Here is an 18,992-nt window from a genome sequence, read left to right as displayed (position 1 = left end):
CTGGGTTTTATTCACTCATTTCTCTGTCCCAAGCTGTCTTTATCAACATAGATATTTTTTTCCTAATCCAGGTACATATACATGTACTCTCACATGCATGGATATACTTGCACAAACACTTTCCTGTGTTCTATTTCATATTTTTCCAGTAATCAGCTGAGTACAGATAGTTTCTTTTTGGATTTGGGATTACCTTGACTATGAGCAGAGAGTGGTAGAAAGTAAGCCCTCTTCTCCATCACTTGCCTCTGATAACATTATCACCCCACAATGGGTACCTCTCAATGTAAAGGAGAGCTCTAACTGCATCCCTGAGTGTCTCCCCATGCTCTTCCAGGTGAGCCTACTGCTTTGCAAGAGTCTAGCAGCAGGATTCGTTTGTGACAGTGTCCGGTGTCACCAGATATCATTATGTTCCCTCTGCTCACTTCACAACCACCCTATTCAGAGTGCAGAGAAATTGAAGACATGGTTCTGATTATTAAAGCTCTCTGACCTGCTGTCATTTTCCAAAATAAAAATATCTTCTTTCCATTTGATATAATTCCCAGTGCCAGTTTTTGTTATGTAACTCTGCTGGCCTCTTCCATATGATGGAGAAAAGATACAATCTCAAAAATAGCATTATTTAGAAATTTGACAGTTGTCATGATTGAATCAAATCAAAATTATATGGAATATTTATCAAGATGTCCATAACAAATCCCTACCAGTGGTTTACTGTGACCCAGACACTGTTTGGACACTGAATATAAAGCAGTAAGTAAAAAAAATAAAAACAGCACCCCTATTTTCCCAAAGTTTGTATTCTGGTGGGGTGACCCTAACAATAAACAGACAAATAGGAAATATATCAGATAGTGTAAGTGCCTGGAAGAAAATGGAGGAATGATAGCCAGATGGCAGCTTTTTGTTGGCTGGATTTGGGGAGGAAACAGGAGTTAAAATGAGATTTGAATGATGAGACGGTGAAAGGAACAGAGATGGCAGAGCAGAAATAAAATGCCTCTTAGCCACTTTGGGCTTAATACTGAAGACAGGCCAGTGTGACCAGAGCAGAGTGGGCTCAGAAGAACATTGTGTGGGATTCAGAAAGAGATCACGTGACTAGACAGTGTCTGATGGTGTATGGTTTGACTTCACAAGAACTGCAGTAAAGATGTTCATGGAAGGTTTTACGTATCAGAGCAACATGATCTGTGTTTTAACAAACTCACTGTGCCTGTGAGGGAAACTGGGTCGGAGAGCTGCAGAAGATGAGTTAGAAGGAGACCACAGGAAAGCAATGATGGTGGTTTCTGGAAATGAGGCCAAAAGGACTGATTCATGTCACGTTCTGGGGATAGAGACAACAGGACTTGCTGATGTACTGGATGAGGCCTAGGAGGGAAAGAGGGATCCAGGTTAAGTCCTCGGTTTCAGCTTCAGGGACTACATGGATGACAGCGCCACTTACTGATATTCAGAAGACTATCCATAGGGCACAGTTTTTGTTGGAAAAGTTAATAGTTCAGTTTTAGCTATTAATGATGAAACGATGTTTAGACCACCATATGGGATGCCAAGAAGCCAATTAGATATATCAGTCCAGATTTCCAGGGAGAGACGAGGGCCATAGACACAGGTTTAGAAGTCACTGACATAAATAATATTTAAAACTACGGGACTGTGTGATATTATTAGGGAGACTAGGCAAATAATGAAGATAGTGGGAGCAGCCACAACAGAGGGCCTCAAGAGGAACAGGGCAAAGACTGGGAAATGCTACTGAGAAGCAAAGAAGAAAAAAAAAAGAGACATGATCATTGGGATTGCCAAGGAAAGTCTTGAAGAAGACCTGGAGAAGATACCAACTGGAGTGGATTATGGAGAGCTTAAGTGAGGAGGTGGGGAACAGTAACAATAACTTCTTTTAGACAATTTTGCTATGAAGGGAGGTAGAGAAATGGAAAGATGTTGTGTCATCAAGGAAAGGTTAAAACTCATTTTCTCTCTCTCTCTCTCTCTCTCTCTCTCTCTCTTTCTCTCTTTCTCTCTCTCTCTCTCTCTCTCTCTCTCTCTCTCTCTCTCTCTCTCTCTGTTTTTTTAATTGAATACAGTCACCTAACCAAAAAAAATGATCTTTATTCTCTCCAACTATCCTCCTACTAAATACTTTATTCTCTGTTCCAGTAGAGGCATAACCTAAATGTAATAGTCACATATATTATGGACAAAAGATATGCTAGAAAATAAGGGATTTGCCTCCAAATGTGTGTTGTTTGTCATGAAAATATGATTGTCTTTAGTTCTCTGACCATGTTATTTTAAGAAAACATACATACATCAGTGTGTATGTATATTTATATGTGTGTGTATTCATAAGCATATGTAAATATGTACATATATATGAATATACACACACTTTTTCCAGTTTTCAGGTATTAACCATTCCAAATGAATTTAATAATCTTTCATGTCTTAAATATATATTTTGATGTTAGCAGCCAGTTATTGTTCTTGGTGCCAAACATGAACAGAGTGCCTGTGATGCTGATGATACTAAGAAGAAAGTCAACTGGGAGGAGGTTAATTGGTGCTGTTGGGGGGGTGGGGGGACAGGGACCTACCTCTACATCCTTGGTCCACATTCTGTGCTTGAATGACATGAAGCCAAATCGCTTCTGCTTACCTTCCTCTAAATTTCCAAATGACCTCTGGTCCCTTTTCCCTAGTCTCCACAATGACAGCGAGAAAATTATTCTCTGCAGTATGGTAGCCTGGCATACTGGTAACCCGCCGAAGAGCTATGCAAAGAGGAAGAAAACACATTTAAAGGCCCTTCATAGAACCTTGCTGGGATATACTTTCTTTCGCCATCTGTTACCAAGAAAAATTATATTCCATTCTTTGAGAACTCTAAAGGAAGTAAAATGCTACCATGGTTGGTATGCTACTACCAACAAATAGCATTCTTCACCAAAAAATAGGTTTTAGTCCATTGGTCTCTGTCTTTAACTGAAGGTTTCTGTTGTATTAATTATGAAAAAGGATCGCAGCCCCCTGGACCCTTCAAAGACCATTCAGTGCATTACAGTATGAAAGAAGCTCATACTTCCTTTGGTGGAATGTGGAGGGAGACGCAGGGAGCCAGAAAGTCACAGTTTGACAGTATTAACTCTGAGGCCATGTTTCCTTTTCTGCTTTACAGATGGTGTGAGCAATACCACTGTGCCCAGCCCATCTTCAGAAGAGACAGTTGAAGTCTGTAAAGATGAAGGTATGAGGCCATTTACTACATCTAAAAATCAGACTCTTAGAAGTAGATTATTAGTGTTTTGTTTATACAAAAAAAATGAAGCAGCAAACAAATCTAATTCTCTTCAAGCTCGTCTATGTCTCACCACCTATTCTGTTTTATTCCATATCTAGTCTCTTCAGATTTATATACACATTTACATTTGTTCCTCTGGAAAAAAATAACCACTTCTAAGATAATTATCAGAGAAATTATGGTTAGAGGAGATGTTTATTTAAAACACCAGAATTAGTCAATTCTACTATTTACAGCTACTCATCAGAAACAAATTTGAAAGAGTGGCAATTGCAGACCAACTAGCAGAGATTCTGCTATTCAAGAAAGAAATGTTTGAAAGGTATTCTTAGCAATAAAACTTGGGCGAGAACATCACTCTTCATGCTAGCACTAAGAGAAAACATTGCTGACCTCTTCATGCTAGCACTAAGAGAAAACATTGCTGACCCAGGTATCTCCAGAGAGGGCAAAAAATCTTACTTTTCTAGGAAAAAATTAGTGGAATAAATAAGGGGGAGACTGATGTCATGGTGTTAACACTTTAAAAAGTTATCTCAAGGAAAATAAAATAGTCCTTTCTTCTCCCTCCTGACTGACACATCTCCACATAGAAAGGTAATATTATTTTATATCTGTCACAGGTAACTACTAAAACAATTCTGTGAGCGAGAGTAGATTGTTATATTTGTATAAATGGGTGTCTAGTAGACCATTTGGAACTTTGAGATATGTATGGTAAATGCATTTCTTCATTTGGGGGTGATCCTCAGATAGGTCTATATTTGCCATTGATATTGCTACTCTTTGAGTCAATGTTCAGAAAATCAAAGTGGCCTTGAAATTTTAACACTTATTTTTTTGCATCATTAATTCAATTTTACTTTTTTGCCTGGTAAATTAACTGATGAATTAATTAACCTAAATCAAGTGAGAGAATTGCTCAGGGTGTGAATTTTGGAGTCAAATGACTGGGACTTAAATTCTGGTTTGCCAGTGGCAACACAAATAATTTGACAAATAATTCAAGTCATTAACAAGGAAGCATCAAGCACTGACCAGTAATAAGACCCTTTGAGCTCCAGTTTTCTCCTCTGAAGAATGGAGACAATGATGTCTTCTGCACATGATACAATAATACACCTCAATTGCTTAGACTCTTCACCTGGCACTTGTGTAGATTGGACTTCAAGAAAACAGAATGAGATGGAGATTAGGAAGCAGATGTTCATTAGGGAGCGCTCTTGAAGAAATTCACCCCTATAATAAGAAAAGGAAGAAAGCAGAGCTGGATAGAGGAAGAAGCTAACTCACAATGCATTATCAGAAGAAATCTTGGCTGACTGGAGGAGGTCTGAAAATAGTATGACCCCTCTGATATGCGGCACACTTGGTGTGAGAGAATCAGGCCATTCAAACCTCCCATGGACAAGGCATTTGATGCTTTCTGCCCTGGGAAAGGGGTGTGGATTTTAGTGAAAACAGATCCTTCCATTGCAGCCATTATGGAAACCAGAGATGAATGAGATCTGTCCACATGTGGGAGAATAAATTCTTCATTCCTGATGTGGGATCTGAGTGACCCAATATAGTATCCACCAGGCTCTTGTCATTTCAAATGCTTCCTTTCTTGTTTGTTGCCACTTTTCAAATGAATCCCTTGATACCACCCTTTCTACTACTTAAATTTGTGTTCTGGTATCCCTGGTCTAAAAACCACTTGATATATCTAAAAATGTCATTTATGTCAGATATTCACAGGGGTTCTGGTTAAAAAAAAAAAATCTCTAGGTCATTGTTCAGAGACAAAGAAATAAACCCCTGATCATGTCAGAGTAAAAAAAAAAAAAAAAACAGAAAGTGGTGTTCATTTTAAGCAGAAAAATTTGAACATGTCCATCATTTGGCTTATGATCAAAATTTTAAAGTGTCATGAAGTCAAATGATCAAGTTTAAAAAGCAAGGAAGAGATAATCTAATTTGAATACCTGGAGCTGAGATTTTTCCTGTTGAGTTATTTAGTTTGAAGATGCCACACCTTTGCAGAAACACAGTTTGTGATTTTTTTTTTTCATGATGCTTTTAGGATCTCACACCATTAATTGCTCATGCCAGGATCAATTTTTTTGAAGACTTTTGGGATTTTTTTTTCTTAAAACTTTAAATGGTGGTAACTCCATCAAAGAGTTCTGTTATGTATACAAATGCAGTTCCCTCCTAAGAATAATTGTGAAGTTTTAAGGATTTTACTGAAATCAATCATTAATGTCCACTAACCTATTTATTGGGGAAAAATTAAAATGTTTAGAATTCACATGAGTAGATAATCTAATTTCAATTAAAAATTGGGGGCTGGGGATGTGGCTCAAGCGGTAGCGCACTCGTCTGGCATGCGTGCGGCCCAGGTTCGATCCTCAGCACCACATACCAACAAAGATGTTGTGTCTGCCAATAACTAAATAAATAAATAAATATTTAAAAAAATAGAACATAGGTGATTTTTGTCTTTTTATTCTGAAATAGCACACATGTAAGGCAACTTTGTAATTGATTATCAGATAACGCCTAGACCAAGTGTCTAATATGTACAGAACTGTCATCTTGACAGATAGATGCATAGCTTAGAATGAAAAAAAATGTTCTCTATTGAAATCCTCCAAGATTGAGGTCAAGCTGAGGTTAAAAGGAAGTCATAAGTGTTGAGGATTCATTTCAAACATTCTCCATTATTAGCTTTCATGCAGAAATCTCTCTCCTCAGTGACACCAGGGCTATTTTAGAACCCTGCAGTTATAAGATCACTTATAGAAATGCTTATTAAACTTTCTAGTTTAAGTGGCAGAACATTTTTGCTGATAAAAGGTCCTGAAGGAGCCCTTGTCCTCTTGACTTTGTTTTGAGACTTTGATCCTGACTGAGCATCTTCTTGGGCTTTGGATCCACCCATGTGTATAGGCCTTGTCTTCTCGTTCCAATAGAATTTGAGACTTGTTCATTACTTCCAGTTTTGCTTGTTGATTGGTTGGCTTTATATCATTATAACTGATTTTCACTGGAAAGTAGAATCTTCCAGAGTGCAGGGATTGAAAACAAGCAAGTAAAAAATGAAATGGCTAATGTCTCATTTTGGAGGAGGTAAGATTTTTTTTTAAATTAAGCCATATGTGAAAGTGGCAGAATTTTGATAGGAGGTGTTATAACCCAGGCATCAGCTATGCCAGTGATTTTGTTCAAATATTTTAGGACATATTTCCCTCTGGCAACCAAGAACTGGAATTCATCACCCTCGTACTCCGTATAAATGCTTACTGCAAGCTGCAACAGGAGGTACAACTGATTGGCTTATGGATCAGGAGCTAGATTTTCATCTACATGCTGGAAACAGCTGTTCCCAATGAATCATTACAACTGTAGGGTGGGCAGGAGTTGGGAGGATGAAATATGAGGAGGAGGCATGCTGACCCAAAGTTCATCCACACAGGGTGGAAGTCAAGGATGTGGCAACTAGAATGGAACTAAATGAACTCCCAGGTAAAGGTGACCTGGGAAAATATCAATAATGTTGATAGACATTCTGAGGTTATTTGTCAAATAGGGCATGCATTTATATATTGAGGGACTCTTCCTTTACTAGCAAAAATAATCTATTAATTTCATGGTGTTTTTATACTTTAAATCCTTAAAAAAAATCAGAAATACAACTGTCAAACCTATTTAATTTAACAAATAGGCAAAAAGACAAAGGGCCATATAAACACAGGAGTAAAATGCATAAGAATATCAAGTATTCTGGTTGAAATTCTGCAAAGTTATCCTTGTTATTTAAGATATAGTCAGCCTTCTTCAGTCAAGCGGGACTCTCTATTATAGTTGTATCTACACTTTTAGATCTTATTTTTGCATCTTCATCCACTGCTAAGACCAAGTCACTTTATTGAGGAGGGGGAAAGGTGCTGTTTAAACACCTTGATTTACCTGTCCTATTATTTAATCAGTATCTAATTGGAATTTGAAGGTCAACTAGACCAAATCATAGGCTCATTAATATTAAAAGCAAAATCAATTAATACTCAGGTACACACCTGTACTTGTGTTCCCTTGGAACTCCATGTAAGTCACATCATGGCAGTTATGAAATGGGATGTCCACTGGCAGAGAATTTCTAAACCGTTAGTCTACTTTCAGATGTCAAAATTCCTGTAGCAAAAAGAGAAAACTGGGAAAAGAGCCTTTTCAAAAAGAGCAAAAGAGAAAGGGTGAGTTTACCTATGAGGAAGTGGATTCCTGTGCATGCAGGAAGAAGATGATATAAATAATTCCAATCATCAGCATTGTACATCTGGTCACTGGTGTGGGCTCAGAATTGCTCTGAGGATTTTTTCCTCCCCTTGTCTCAATTGTTGTAGAGAAACAAAGCCTTTTGCCCCCATGAAATTCCCATCCTTGGTCATTTTCCTTGGTTCTTGGTGTGTACCATCCCCTCCCGAGCATCTCACCCTCTCAACTATCATAGTAGGGAAAAAGTGGTCCCCCATCCTGGATCTGTACTGATAGAGAGTCTGAATACACTTTAGCATCCTTGAGTTATCACTCTTGGATTTTTGGAGTCTTCAGTGTGGAATGAAAATGTCTGCCCTCTGGAGTTCAGTGAAGGGGAAAGAACTAAGATATATGGAGTGTCCCGGGTACTCAATGTTTTTACATTACTGTACAATGCATTCTTCATTTCTCAAAAGGGTAACCTCAAACTCAGAGAAGGAGAGAGAAAGATGTACGTGCAGTGGGTAGAGAATGACTATATTAACGTTGACTCCCGTAGCTAATACCTATATGAATGTGACATCCTTTTACAAAGGGAACATTTATTCTATTTTTAATATAACATGTATTTTCTGCTTATAAGAACAATATACGTTTATTGGAAAATACTTTTAATATAGAAAATTATGAAAAGTAAAAGCATATAATTATTTTCCCTTTAAGCTTTCAGTGGTAAAAAAAAAATTTAAGTCTATTCTATTGTTTCATTTAACACTAGACCATGAATATTCTTCCATGTCTTTAAATATGCCCAGAGGCATGATTTTTATTGGAGGCATAATATTTCATCATCTGGCTGTCCCAGAATTTACATAGACAGTGTCCTAATGTTAGATTATTTTGTTATTTACAGTTTTCTATTATAAATAACAGGGAAAAGCAGTGTATACAGTTTAGATAAATCTTTATGTGTATCTGTGATAAGTTCCTCAGGATAAATTGCTGATTCTTTGTTGATTTACTAATGGAAAAGTTTAAAATATTATTACTTACATGCATTTTCTTCTTTTAAAAGCAATGCATGTTTATTATATAAACAAACAAAAGAAGAAATGAAAAATACCACACACAATCCTAATTCCCAGAATTAAGTTTTAGTAATATGCTGATAGGTAAACTTCTAGTATTTTTCTGAACAGTCACATATATACATAGAGGTTTTCTTAGGGTATTCTTTAATATGTAACAGTTTAAAACTATCTTTTTTGTTGGGGGAGAAGGGTACTGGGAATTTACCTCAGGGGCAATTTTCCTCCAAACTATATCCCCAACCTTTTTATTTTATATTTTGAGGCAAGGTATACACTAAGCTGCTTAGGGCCTTGCCAAATTGCTCAGACTGTTCTTGAATTTACAATCGTCCTGTCTCAGCCTTCCCAAGTTGCTGGAATTACAAGTGTGTAACACCATGCCTGTCTTAAAACTATCTTTTAAGTATAAAAATACATTATGAAATTCTCCCAGTGTCTTTTGATAGTCCAATATAATTTAATTGTGTATTTCAAAAAATGATTGTTCATATACTTACCCAGTTTCCACTTTGAGTTGTTTGTTTTAAAATCAGAAACCACCTTTTAATTTTATAAATGTCATGATCATTTCTGTAAGAAAATTCCAATCTATGGAAATGCATACAATTTTTTGTTTTTTTCTATAATGAATAGGGTTTATTGTTTTTATGATATTTTGGATAGTATATGTTCATTGTAGAAATTTTAAATAATGCAAGAGATAAATAAACAAGTATATGCAATTACCGTACTCTAATATAATTACTATTGCATTTGGGTAACCATTCTTTTTGTATCTCTAAACATTTGCACAACACTTTTATATAAATAGAAATATATATTAATATGCATAGGTAATGTGTAATTTTAATGCAATTTTTATTGTTTATTTACTTATCACTTTTCAATTATTTAAAGAACAAAAACACTAATTAAGAATCTAATCAGGGCCAGGTGTGGTGGTACATGCCTATAATCCCAGTAGCTTGGGAGGCAGAAGCAGGAGAATTGCAAATTCAAAGCCAGCCTCAGCAAAACTGAGGCCCCAAGCAACTCAGTGAAACCCTGTCTTTAAATAAAATACAAAATAGAGCTGAGGATAAGGCTCAGTGGTCAAGCGTCCCTGAGTTCAATCCCCAAAACCAAAAAGAAAAAGAAAAAAAAATCTAATCAGGGGTTAATATCCCAAATGTATAACTAACTCTTACAACTCAATAGAATAAAAAGGAAATATTTTAAAAATGAACAAAGAAATGAATAAACATTTCTCCAAAGATGACATACATAGGGCCAAGACATATCTGAAAAAGTGCCCAACATCACCAATCTTCCGAGAAATTCAAATAAAAATAATTGTAAAAAAGTGACCTCATACCCATTTAGATAGCTATTATTTAAAAGACAAGAGATAGCAAATGTTGATGAAGATGTCACGAAAGGGAGCCCTTGGACATGAATGATATGGATATAGATTGGTAGAGCCATTATGGAAATCAGGATAGAGGTTCTCAAAAAAACTCAAAATATGAATATTACAGAATCCAGCTATCCCTCTTCTGGATACATAGCCAAAGGATGTGAAATCAGTACTCTTGAAGATATCTACACTCCCAGGTTCATGGATATTGACTACACTAGCCAAGATCTGGAATCAACCTAAGTCTGTAGACAGATGAATCATAAATAAAGTGTGGTGTACATACACAATGGGATATTATCCAGCTGTGAAAAAGAAGGAGATCCTGGCATTTACAACATGGACAGACCTGAAGGGCATTATACTAAATGAAATAAGCCAGATAGAAATGAGAATACTGCATGATCTTACTTACGTAGAAGGAGGGAAAAAGGTAAAAGATACAGAGATAGAGAATAAGCAGTGGGTATCAGGTACAGGTTGGGAAGGAGAAAATAAGATGTAGATCAAAGGACCCAAAGCACCAGAACAAGTCTAGAGAGCTGGTGTACAATGTAGAACCACAGTTCATTTTAAATTAGTAGATTTCTGGGGCACTTGTCTCAAAAATGTAACTGTCTGAGATGATGAATGTGCTAATTCACTTCATTATTGCAATGTATTTGAGGTTTGTAATGGGGTGTTATGGCATACAAATGCATAGTGTTACAAACCTCAAATATATTACAATAATATTTATTTCTAAAAAAGGTGGCAAGGGAGAGGGAGTCATCTAGTCTCTAGTCCCAATTTCCTGAGTCTAAATTCCTTCTCTATCAATATACAAGTATGTGATCATGAGCAAATTGCTTAGCCTCTCTGTACCTCAGCTTCATTATATGTATAATAAGAACAATAATAACACCTACCTCACAGAATATTCATGAAAATGACTCAATTCACTTAAGATATTTTAAGGTACACCTGGTACATAGTAGTACATTATATATATATATATATATATATATATATATATATATATATATATAATGTGTGTGTGAGTGTGTGTATGTGTGTGTATATATATATGTGTGTGTATGTGTGTGTGTGATATTTTATAAATATCATAATCTGCATAGTTTTTTCCTAAATCTTGCTTTGTTATAAGCATCAAAACTTTGTAGAAATCCCTCTTAAGCCATTTTGTGCAGATATAATTTGTTTGGTTTGTAGCTCACATGACATTCCATAGTTCAGATGTGTCATAATTTATTCAGCTCTTCTCCTGTGATGAGCAAGCAATTTCTTTCCATTTTATTGCCATACAAACAATGCCACAATAGTCATCCTTACCCATATATCTTTACACGATGGCACTTTTATTTGTATGGGAGAGATTCCAGGAATGTGAGTTCTGCTTTAAGAAGTATGTATTTTTAAAGATATTGTCAAAATTACCTTCTTCAAAGGCTACAGCAACTCATATCATCATCAGCAATTATTAACATTCATTCTTTCTCATTTTTGCCAGTTCAATGAGTGAAAAGTAGTATCTTTATTATTTTTAAAAAATCAGTATCGCTATCCCAATTTTGCAGGTATCTGAGGCTCAGAAAGTTTGAATAACTGGTCCAAGTACAAGAAATAGAACCAGAATTTGGAAACCAAATCTGTCTAAATCCAAAGCCCGGACTTTTCTATCCACCATGCTGCCTCTTATGTTATTCTTTGGTAGCAAGGGACATTCTTTACATGAGGTGATAGGATGCAGGAAGGTCCAGAGCTGTCAGATAGTATAAGGGAATGCTGTTGCCTGTGCCAGATAAGCAGGACAGTGAAACGGGAAGGCCCCACGGCGGGCAGTTTGGAGGCAGCAAATTGTTCCAATTACAACATTGACCTTAACCTGGGTCAAGGGTATAATGACATATAATGAAATGAATATATAGAAACCCCCAATTGCACCCCTCACTAGATAAGAAGCCCAACCTTTTTGTATGTATTCATGCTTCTGTATACCTGTGGTGTGGACTGCTCACTTATTTGGAATTTCCCAGATGCCGCTGGCCTAAAGCATTCTGCCGTCACTCATTCACATCCATTTTGTTCTACCTTCTGTATACTAAAACCTGATCATTTTGTAAGGCTCACCTCCAATCTTTCCATCAATTCTTCACTTCATCTCTTCCTTCTCTTCTTCCATTCCTTCTTTCCTCTCTCTTTCCCATCCTTGTTTTCTCCCTCCCCTTCCTTCTTTCTTTCTTCCATCACAAATTATCTGGGCAAACATTTTAGTCATGAGAATTTTAGTCAATGACAGTGGGGGAGGAGTGTCATGAATATTTTCACCTTTCTTGATTTCTCTGTTCATTACAACTCACCCCCCATATAGTAGTAAATTGTCCTGTTTCTCATATTTGTGAAACTTCAAAAATTACCATGTTCTTGGGCTGGGGATGTGGCTCAAGTGGTAACGCGCTCGCCTGGCATGCGCAGGGCGCTGGGATCCATCCTCAGCACCACATACAAATAAAATAAAGATGTGTGTCCACCAAAAACTAAAAAATAAATATTAAAAAATTCTCTCTCTCTTTAAAAAAATTACCATGTTCTATGTATCAATATTAGTTATGTATATGACATATCTCTAACTCCCTAGGATATTTACTTATTTTAAGAGCAGGTATCAAAGGTACCATGGACACTTTCCCAATTTTTATTTTTTTACTATTATTAAGCCTTCTTGTAAAGAAAATTCCCTTTCAGAATTCTCATACTTCAGAAGTATGTTTTCCAAATAAGTCAAAATGCAGCAACAAAATAAGAACATGCAATTTTTTTCATTTTCAACTTGGATATTCTTACAGTGTAAGAGAATAAAATGGACATCTTTTAAATTTTTTTTAGTTGACACATTGTATTGATAAATATTTATGGGTTGCAGTGATATTTTAATACATATATGTACATTACATAATGATCAGATCAGACTGATTGGCATAACCATCACCTCAAATAAAATAAATTTCTTTTCAGTGGTAAATTGTGTGTGTGTGTGTGTGTGTGTGTGTGTGTGTAATATTTTGTATATATGAAACTAGTTTTTGTATATCTGAAACTAGTTATTTAGTTTATAATGCTTAGTTTATAATGATACTTTTCTGATACGTTTTTAAAAATATGCTTTATTCATGTGTTTTAAATAAGTTAACGTAGATAAATATTTTAACCTAATTTTTGGCATTAAAAGTATATTTAACTGGGTGCACTGGCATATGACTGTCATACCAGTATCTTGGGAGGCTGAGGCAGGAGGATTGCAAGTTCAAGGCCAGCCTCAGCAGTTTAGCAAAGCCCTAAACAACTTGGCAAGACCCTGTCTCAAAGTAAAAAAATAAAAAGGGCTAGGGATGTGGCTCAGTGGTTAATCACTCCTGAGTTCAATCCCCAGTTCAAAAAAACACAAAGAAAAAGTTCAGACATTCTTAAATAGCAATGGAAAGGCAAGTGACAGTTGCCTTCCAACTATACTCTCATTTATATATATTAATATATATTAGTTTTCCTTATTAAGTGTGGCTGTAATAATATATTTATAACTGTCAATTCAGTTATATTCTGTCTTGGGAGATATTTCTAAAGATCTAAAGAGGGAGGCTTGAAAAATAAATTATCCCAAACTAGGGCATGGGGATTATTTGAGTGGGTTTCCAATTCCTTTGTCCAACACACTATTTTAGAACTAAATTTGAGTCCATATAAGTCAAAATTTGTATGAGTATCTTTAACAATTTTCAAATTCAGTAGCCTGATTTTTAATTTCCTTGGACCAAATCTTTCAGGCTTTCCAAGCCTCAATTTACATTACATTCATATCATCTGTACTGTATGAACTTTGGTAACTTTCTTACCTCGTTTTCTCTTGTGTAAAATGAAGAGAAAAATGAAGATAATAATAGAATTATTCAGGCCAAGTAAAGTGGCACACACCTTTAATCCCAGCAGCTTGGGAGGCTGAGGCAGGAGGATCACAAGTTCAAAGCCAACCTCAGCAAATTAGTAAGGCCTAGGTAACTTAGCAAGACCCTGTATCAAAATTTAAAAATAAATAAATAAAAAGGGCTAGGGATATTTTCTAGTGGTTAAGCACCCCTGAACTAATTACCCAGTACCAATAATTAATAATAATAATAATAATAATAATAATAGAATTATTTATATCATGTGGTTGTGAAAACTCAAAATAATATATTTAAAGTACTTACAACAGCATCTCAAAATGGTAAATGTTCAACAGCTGTTGGCAAAAAAAAATTCTTTTGCAATTATTTTTATAAAATTGATATGCTGGCCATAGAATCCTTACTCCAGGTAGGAATCCCGTATCTCTTTGAATCAAGAAGTCTATTGTCATGCTGATACTTGTTAGAGGGGTTCAGTAACAGGCAATGCCCAAAATATTTGACAAGAGATGTGGTCATCCCTGACCATCCATGTGAATTCACCAGTATGCCATACTGGTGTAGCAGTTGAAAATGAAAAGCAGTGCAGGTGCACTATACAGGTAAGGAACCCGCCAGAGCTCTCTACCAGGTACCATTCATAAACAGGAACTTGATAGCTGGATAGCCCTGCTTGAATATCAGACATGTAGTCTCTTTTGTAACTTTCATAGATTTTTCTACCTGTTTTGTTTTAGTCTCTTATAGGTAAGACCTAGAATGGAAGGTCTGTACATCTATATTTTAGAAGGCTTTTTGAGAGCAATTGGCCCTCCATACCAGTGTGTTCCACAATCATAGATTTAACCAGCCAAGTATCAAAAAATATTTGAAAAAAAAATGCATCTGTACTAAACATGTACAGATTTTCTTCTTTTCATTATTCCCTAAAAAATAGTCTGACAACAATTTATATGGCACTTACATTGTAACAGGTATTTTGATTTGAGGTAAAGGGAAAGATATACTTAGGTCAGATGAAAATACTATACCAGTCTATACAATGAACTCCAGCAACCACAAATGAAGGTACCCATGTGGGATCCTGGAAACAATTCCCCATAGATGCCAAGGGAAGACTACAATCATGTCTTTAAAACCAACACACTTTGGGAAATGATTGGGAGCACTATTAACAATCATACCCTGAGAATAAACCACACTAGGACTAAAGATACTCAAGGTATAAGTTCACCCAACATAAAATCATGAAGACGGGGCTTGAGATTGTGGCTCAGAGGTAGAGTTCTCATCTAGCACGCACGAGGCCCTGGGTTCGATCCTCAGCACCACAATAAAAAAATTAAATAAAATAAAGATATGTGTCCACCTATAACTAAAAAATAAATATTAAAAAATGCATGAAGTCTTCTCTGTCTACAAATTAAAATCATAATATCTTTCATATTTTTAAAAAAATGTTTAACTTGTGACTCAAAGTCTACTATTTACTATTCTTAGAGTATAACTTTTCCTGACCTTATCACTTTCTTGTTAATTAGTATAAAAATAATATTTGGAACATTATGTAGAATATTCCCACAAAAAGTGATCTGCCTAATCAATCTGGAGTGATGGAACAGAAGGTCAGCTAATTAAGTGCAATCTGTTTTTCTATAAACATGTCTTAAGACTAGCTCAGAGATTCTCAAGTTTCATGTACTTTGAGCTCAAGTATATATTAATGATTGAAGTAAAAAGACAGTACAGTTCTTATAGGGTGCTTAAAAGGAATCCAGAATTAATTTTGAAGTCTTGTGCCCCCATATAAGGTCTGAGTCCATTGCAGCGGTTCATGATCATTTTGACTAGGCGAAAGATGGTAGAGGAAGGCAATAGAAAATACGCACTTCAAATTTAAAGACAACATGGAAGTGTTCTTGCTGAAATACTCTCACTTAGAATGTTAGAGCATTCTCCAAAATGTTAATAAGCATTCCTTGATAAATGAGTTCAGAATTCAAAATCCTTGGAAACTGCAAGGTTAGACAAAATTAAGTGTTTCTATATTACAGGACTTCTCAGGGCTTTCCACATGCTTATTAATGTGCATTGGAAGCACAGGGAAAGTGGAGTATGTGGCATTCATCACACTTTTTAAAAACTTTTAAATTTTGCATGCATGATTAATTAGTCCTCCAGTTGGTTAAAAACAACAATAACAATAACAACTCTGAAAGATGTAGAAGGCTATTATCATCACATTTATTGACCAAATCTGATATTTAAATATTTTATTTGTTCCCTTTTTATGGTAGAAAATATTTTTAAATTCCCACAAAGAGTTTTGATTTCAGGAAATTACACAATTATAATACAAAATTTAAAAAATGTTAAAATTGCTTTTAACATTGGAATCTAAAAATTTATAGTGGTACAATGGTATTGGGGAGACAGTACCCCATGTTTCAGAAAAGGATGTAGCCCATCATAATTGTTTTGTTTTGGTTTTTGGTTACCGGGGATTGAACTCAGGGGCACTCAACCACTGAGTCACATACCCAGCCCTATTTTGTATTTTATTTAGAGGCAGGGTCTCACTGAGCTGCTTAGTGCCTCACTTTTGCTGAAGCTGGCTTTGAACTCGTGATCCTCCTTCCTCAACCTCTCAGGTCCCTGGGATTACAGGCATGTGCCACTGTTCCCAGTCCATTATAGTTTTGTTTTGTTTTTTAATGCCTATCTATGTAGTTTTGTTTTATTTGTTCTAATTAGTTTTACATAACAGCAGAGTACATTTTAACTCATCATAAACAAAATGGAGCACAACTTCTCATTTCTCTGCCTGTACGTAATGCAGAGTCACATCATTTGTGCAATCATACATATACATAGGGTAATAATGTCCATCTCATTCCACCATTTTTCCCACCCCATACCGCTTCCCCTCCCTCCCCTCTGCCCAATCCAAAGTTTCTCCATTCTTCCGTAGCCCTTCTCCCATTACGAATCAGCATCTGCTATCAGAGAAAACATTTAGCCATTGATATTTGGGGATTGGCTTATTTTTCTTAGCATAATATTCTCCAGCTCCATCCACTTACCTGCAAATGCCATGATTTCATTCTTCTTTAAGGCAGAGTAATATTCCATTGTGTATAGGTACCACATTTTCTTTATCCATTCATCTGTCGAACTGCATCTAGGTTGCTTCCATAGTTTATCTATTGTGAATTGAGCTGCTCTAAATATTGATGTGGCTGCATCACTGTAGCATGCTGATTTTAAGTTTTTGGGGTATAAATTGAGGAGTGGGATAGATGGGCTCAATGGTGGTTCCTTTCAAAATTTTCTAAAGAATCTCCATACAGCTTTCCAGAGTGGATGCACTGGTTTCCAGTCCCACCAGCAATGTTTGAGTGTATCTTATATCCTTCCCAACACTTATTGTTGCTTATAATCTTGACAGTTGCCATTCTGACTGGAGTGAGATTAAATATCAGTGTAGGTTTGATTGGCATTTCTCTAATTGCTAGGGATGTTGAACATTTATTCATATATGTGTTGATCAATTGTGTATCTTCTGAGAACTGTCTGTTCAGCTCCTTAGCCCATTTATTGATTGGTTTATTTGTTTTCTTGGTGTTAAATTTTTTGAGTTCTTTATATATCCTGGAGATTAGTGCTCTATCTGATGTGCGTTTGGTAAAAATTTGCTCCCATTCTGTAGGCTCTTTCTTCACCTTATTGATTGTTTCTTTTGCTGAGAGAAAGCTTTTTAGTCTGATTCCCTCCCATTTATTGATTCTCAATTTTATTTCCTGTGCGATAGAAGTCTTGTTAAGGAAGTCAGGTTGTAAGCCAACAAGATGAATATTCTTCTATTAGGCACAGAGTCTCTGGTCTAATTCCTAGGTCCTTGATCCACTTTGGGTTGAGCTTTATGCATGGTGAGGGATAGGGGTCTAATTTCATTTTGTTACATGTGGATTTCCAGTTTTCCCAACACCATTTGTTGAAGAGGCTGTCTTTTCTCCAATGTATGCTTTTGGTGGCTTTGTCTCATATGAGATAACTGTATTTATGTGGGTTTGTCTCTGTGTCTTTTATTCTATATCATTGGCCTACATATCTGTTTTGGTGACAATACCATACAGTTTCTGTTACTATAGCTCTGTAGTATAGTTTTTAAGGTTGTGATACATCCTGCTTCACTCTTATTGCTAAGGATTGCTTTGGCTAGTCTTGGTCTTTTATTTTTCCAAATGAATTTCATGATTGCTTTTTTTATATTCCTAAGAAGACTGACATTGGTATTTTGATAGGGATTGCTTTAAGTCTGTGTAACACTTTTGGTAGTATGATCATTTTGACAATATTAATTCTGCCTATCCAAAAGAATGGGCGCTCTTTCCATCTTCTAAGGTCTTTTTCAATTTTTTTCTTTATTGTTGTGTAATTTTCATTGTAGAGTTTTTTCCCCTCTTTGGCTAGGTTTATTCCCATGTAATATATTTTTTGAAGCTATTGTGAATGGGATTGTTTTTCTAATTTCTCTCACAGAGGATTCATCACTGATATATAGAAATGCATTTGATTTATGGGTGTTGATTTTATATCCTGTTACTTTGCTGAATTCATTTATTAGCTCTAGAAGTTTTCTGGTGGAATGATTTGGATACTCTAAATATAGAATCATGTCCTTGGCAAATAGTGATAGTTTGAATTCTTTTTTTTTCCTATTTGTATCCCTTTAATTTCTTTCATCTGTCTGATTGCTCTGGCTAAAGTTACAAGGACTATGTTGAATAAAGTGGTGAAAGAGGGCAACCCTGTCTTGTTCCAGTTTTTAGAGAGAATGCTTTCACTTAGAATGATGTTGGCCTTGAGCTTAGCATAGATTGCTTTTACAATGTTGAGGTATGTTCCTACTATTCCTAGCTTTTTTAGTGTTTTGAACATGAAGGGGTGCTATATTTTGTAAAATGTTTTTCTGCATCTATTGAGATGATCATATGATTATTGTTTTTAGG

General features: G+C 35.8%; 1 protein-coding gene across 1 annotated transcript in view; it reads left to right on the top strand.

Annotated features, from left to right (window-relative positions):
• The window catches only part of Macrod2 (mono-ADP ribosylhydrolase 2), a 1,937,146-nt gene that overhangs the window by 1,814,489 nt on the left and 103,665 nt on the right, over positions 1–18,992 (top strand). The window contains exon 13 of the mRNA XM_077800161.1: positions 3,191–3,259. Within this exon, the coding sequence (XP_077656287.1) occupies positions 3,191–3,259 (69 nt within the window). The remainder of the gene's footprint in view (positions 1–3,190; positions 3,260–18,992) is intronic.

The sequence above is a fragment of the Urocitellus parryii genome, chromosome 6, assembly GCF_045843805.1.
Source record: "Urocitellus parryii isolate mUroPar1 chromosome 6, mUroPar1.hap1, whole genome shotgun sequence".
NCBI lineage: Eukaryota > Metazoa > Chordata > Mammalia > Rodentia > Sciuridae > Urocitellus > Urocitellus parryii.
This window is presented reverse-complemented; position numbering and strand designations above follow the sequence as displayed.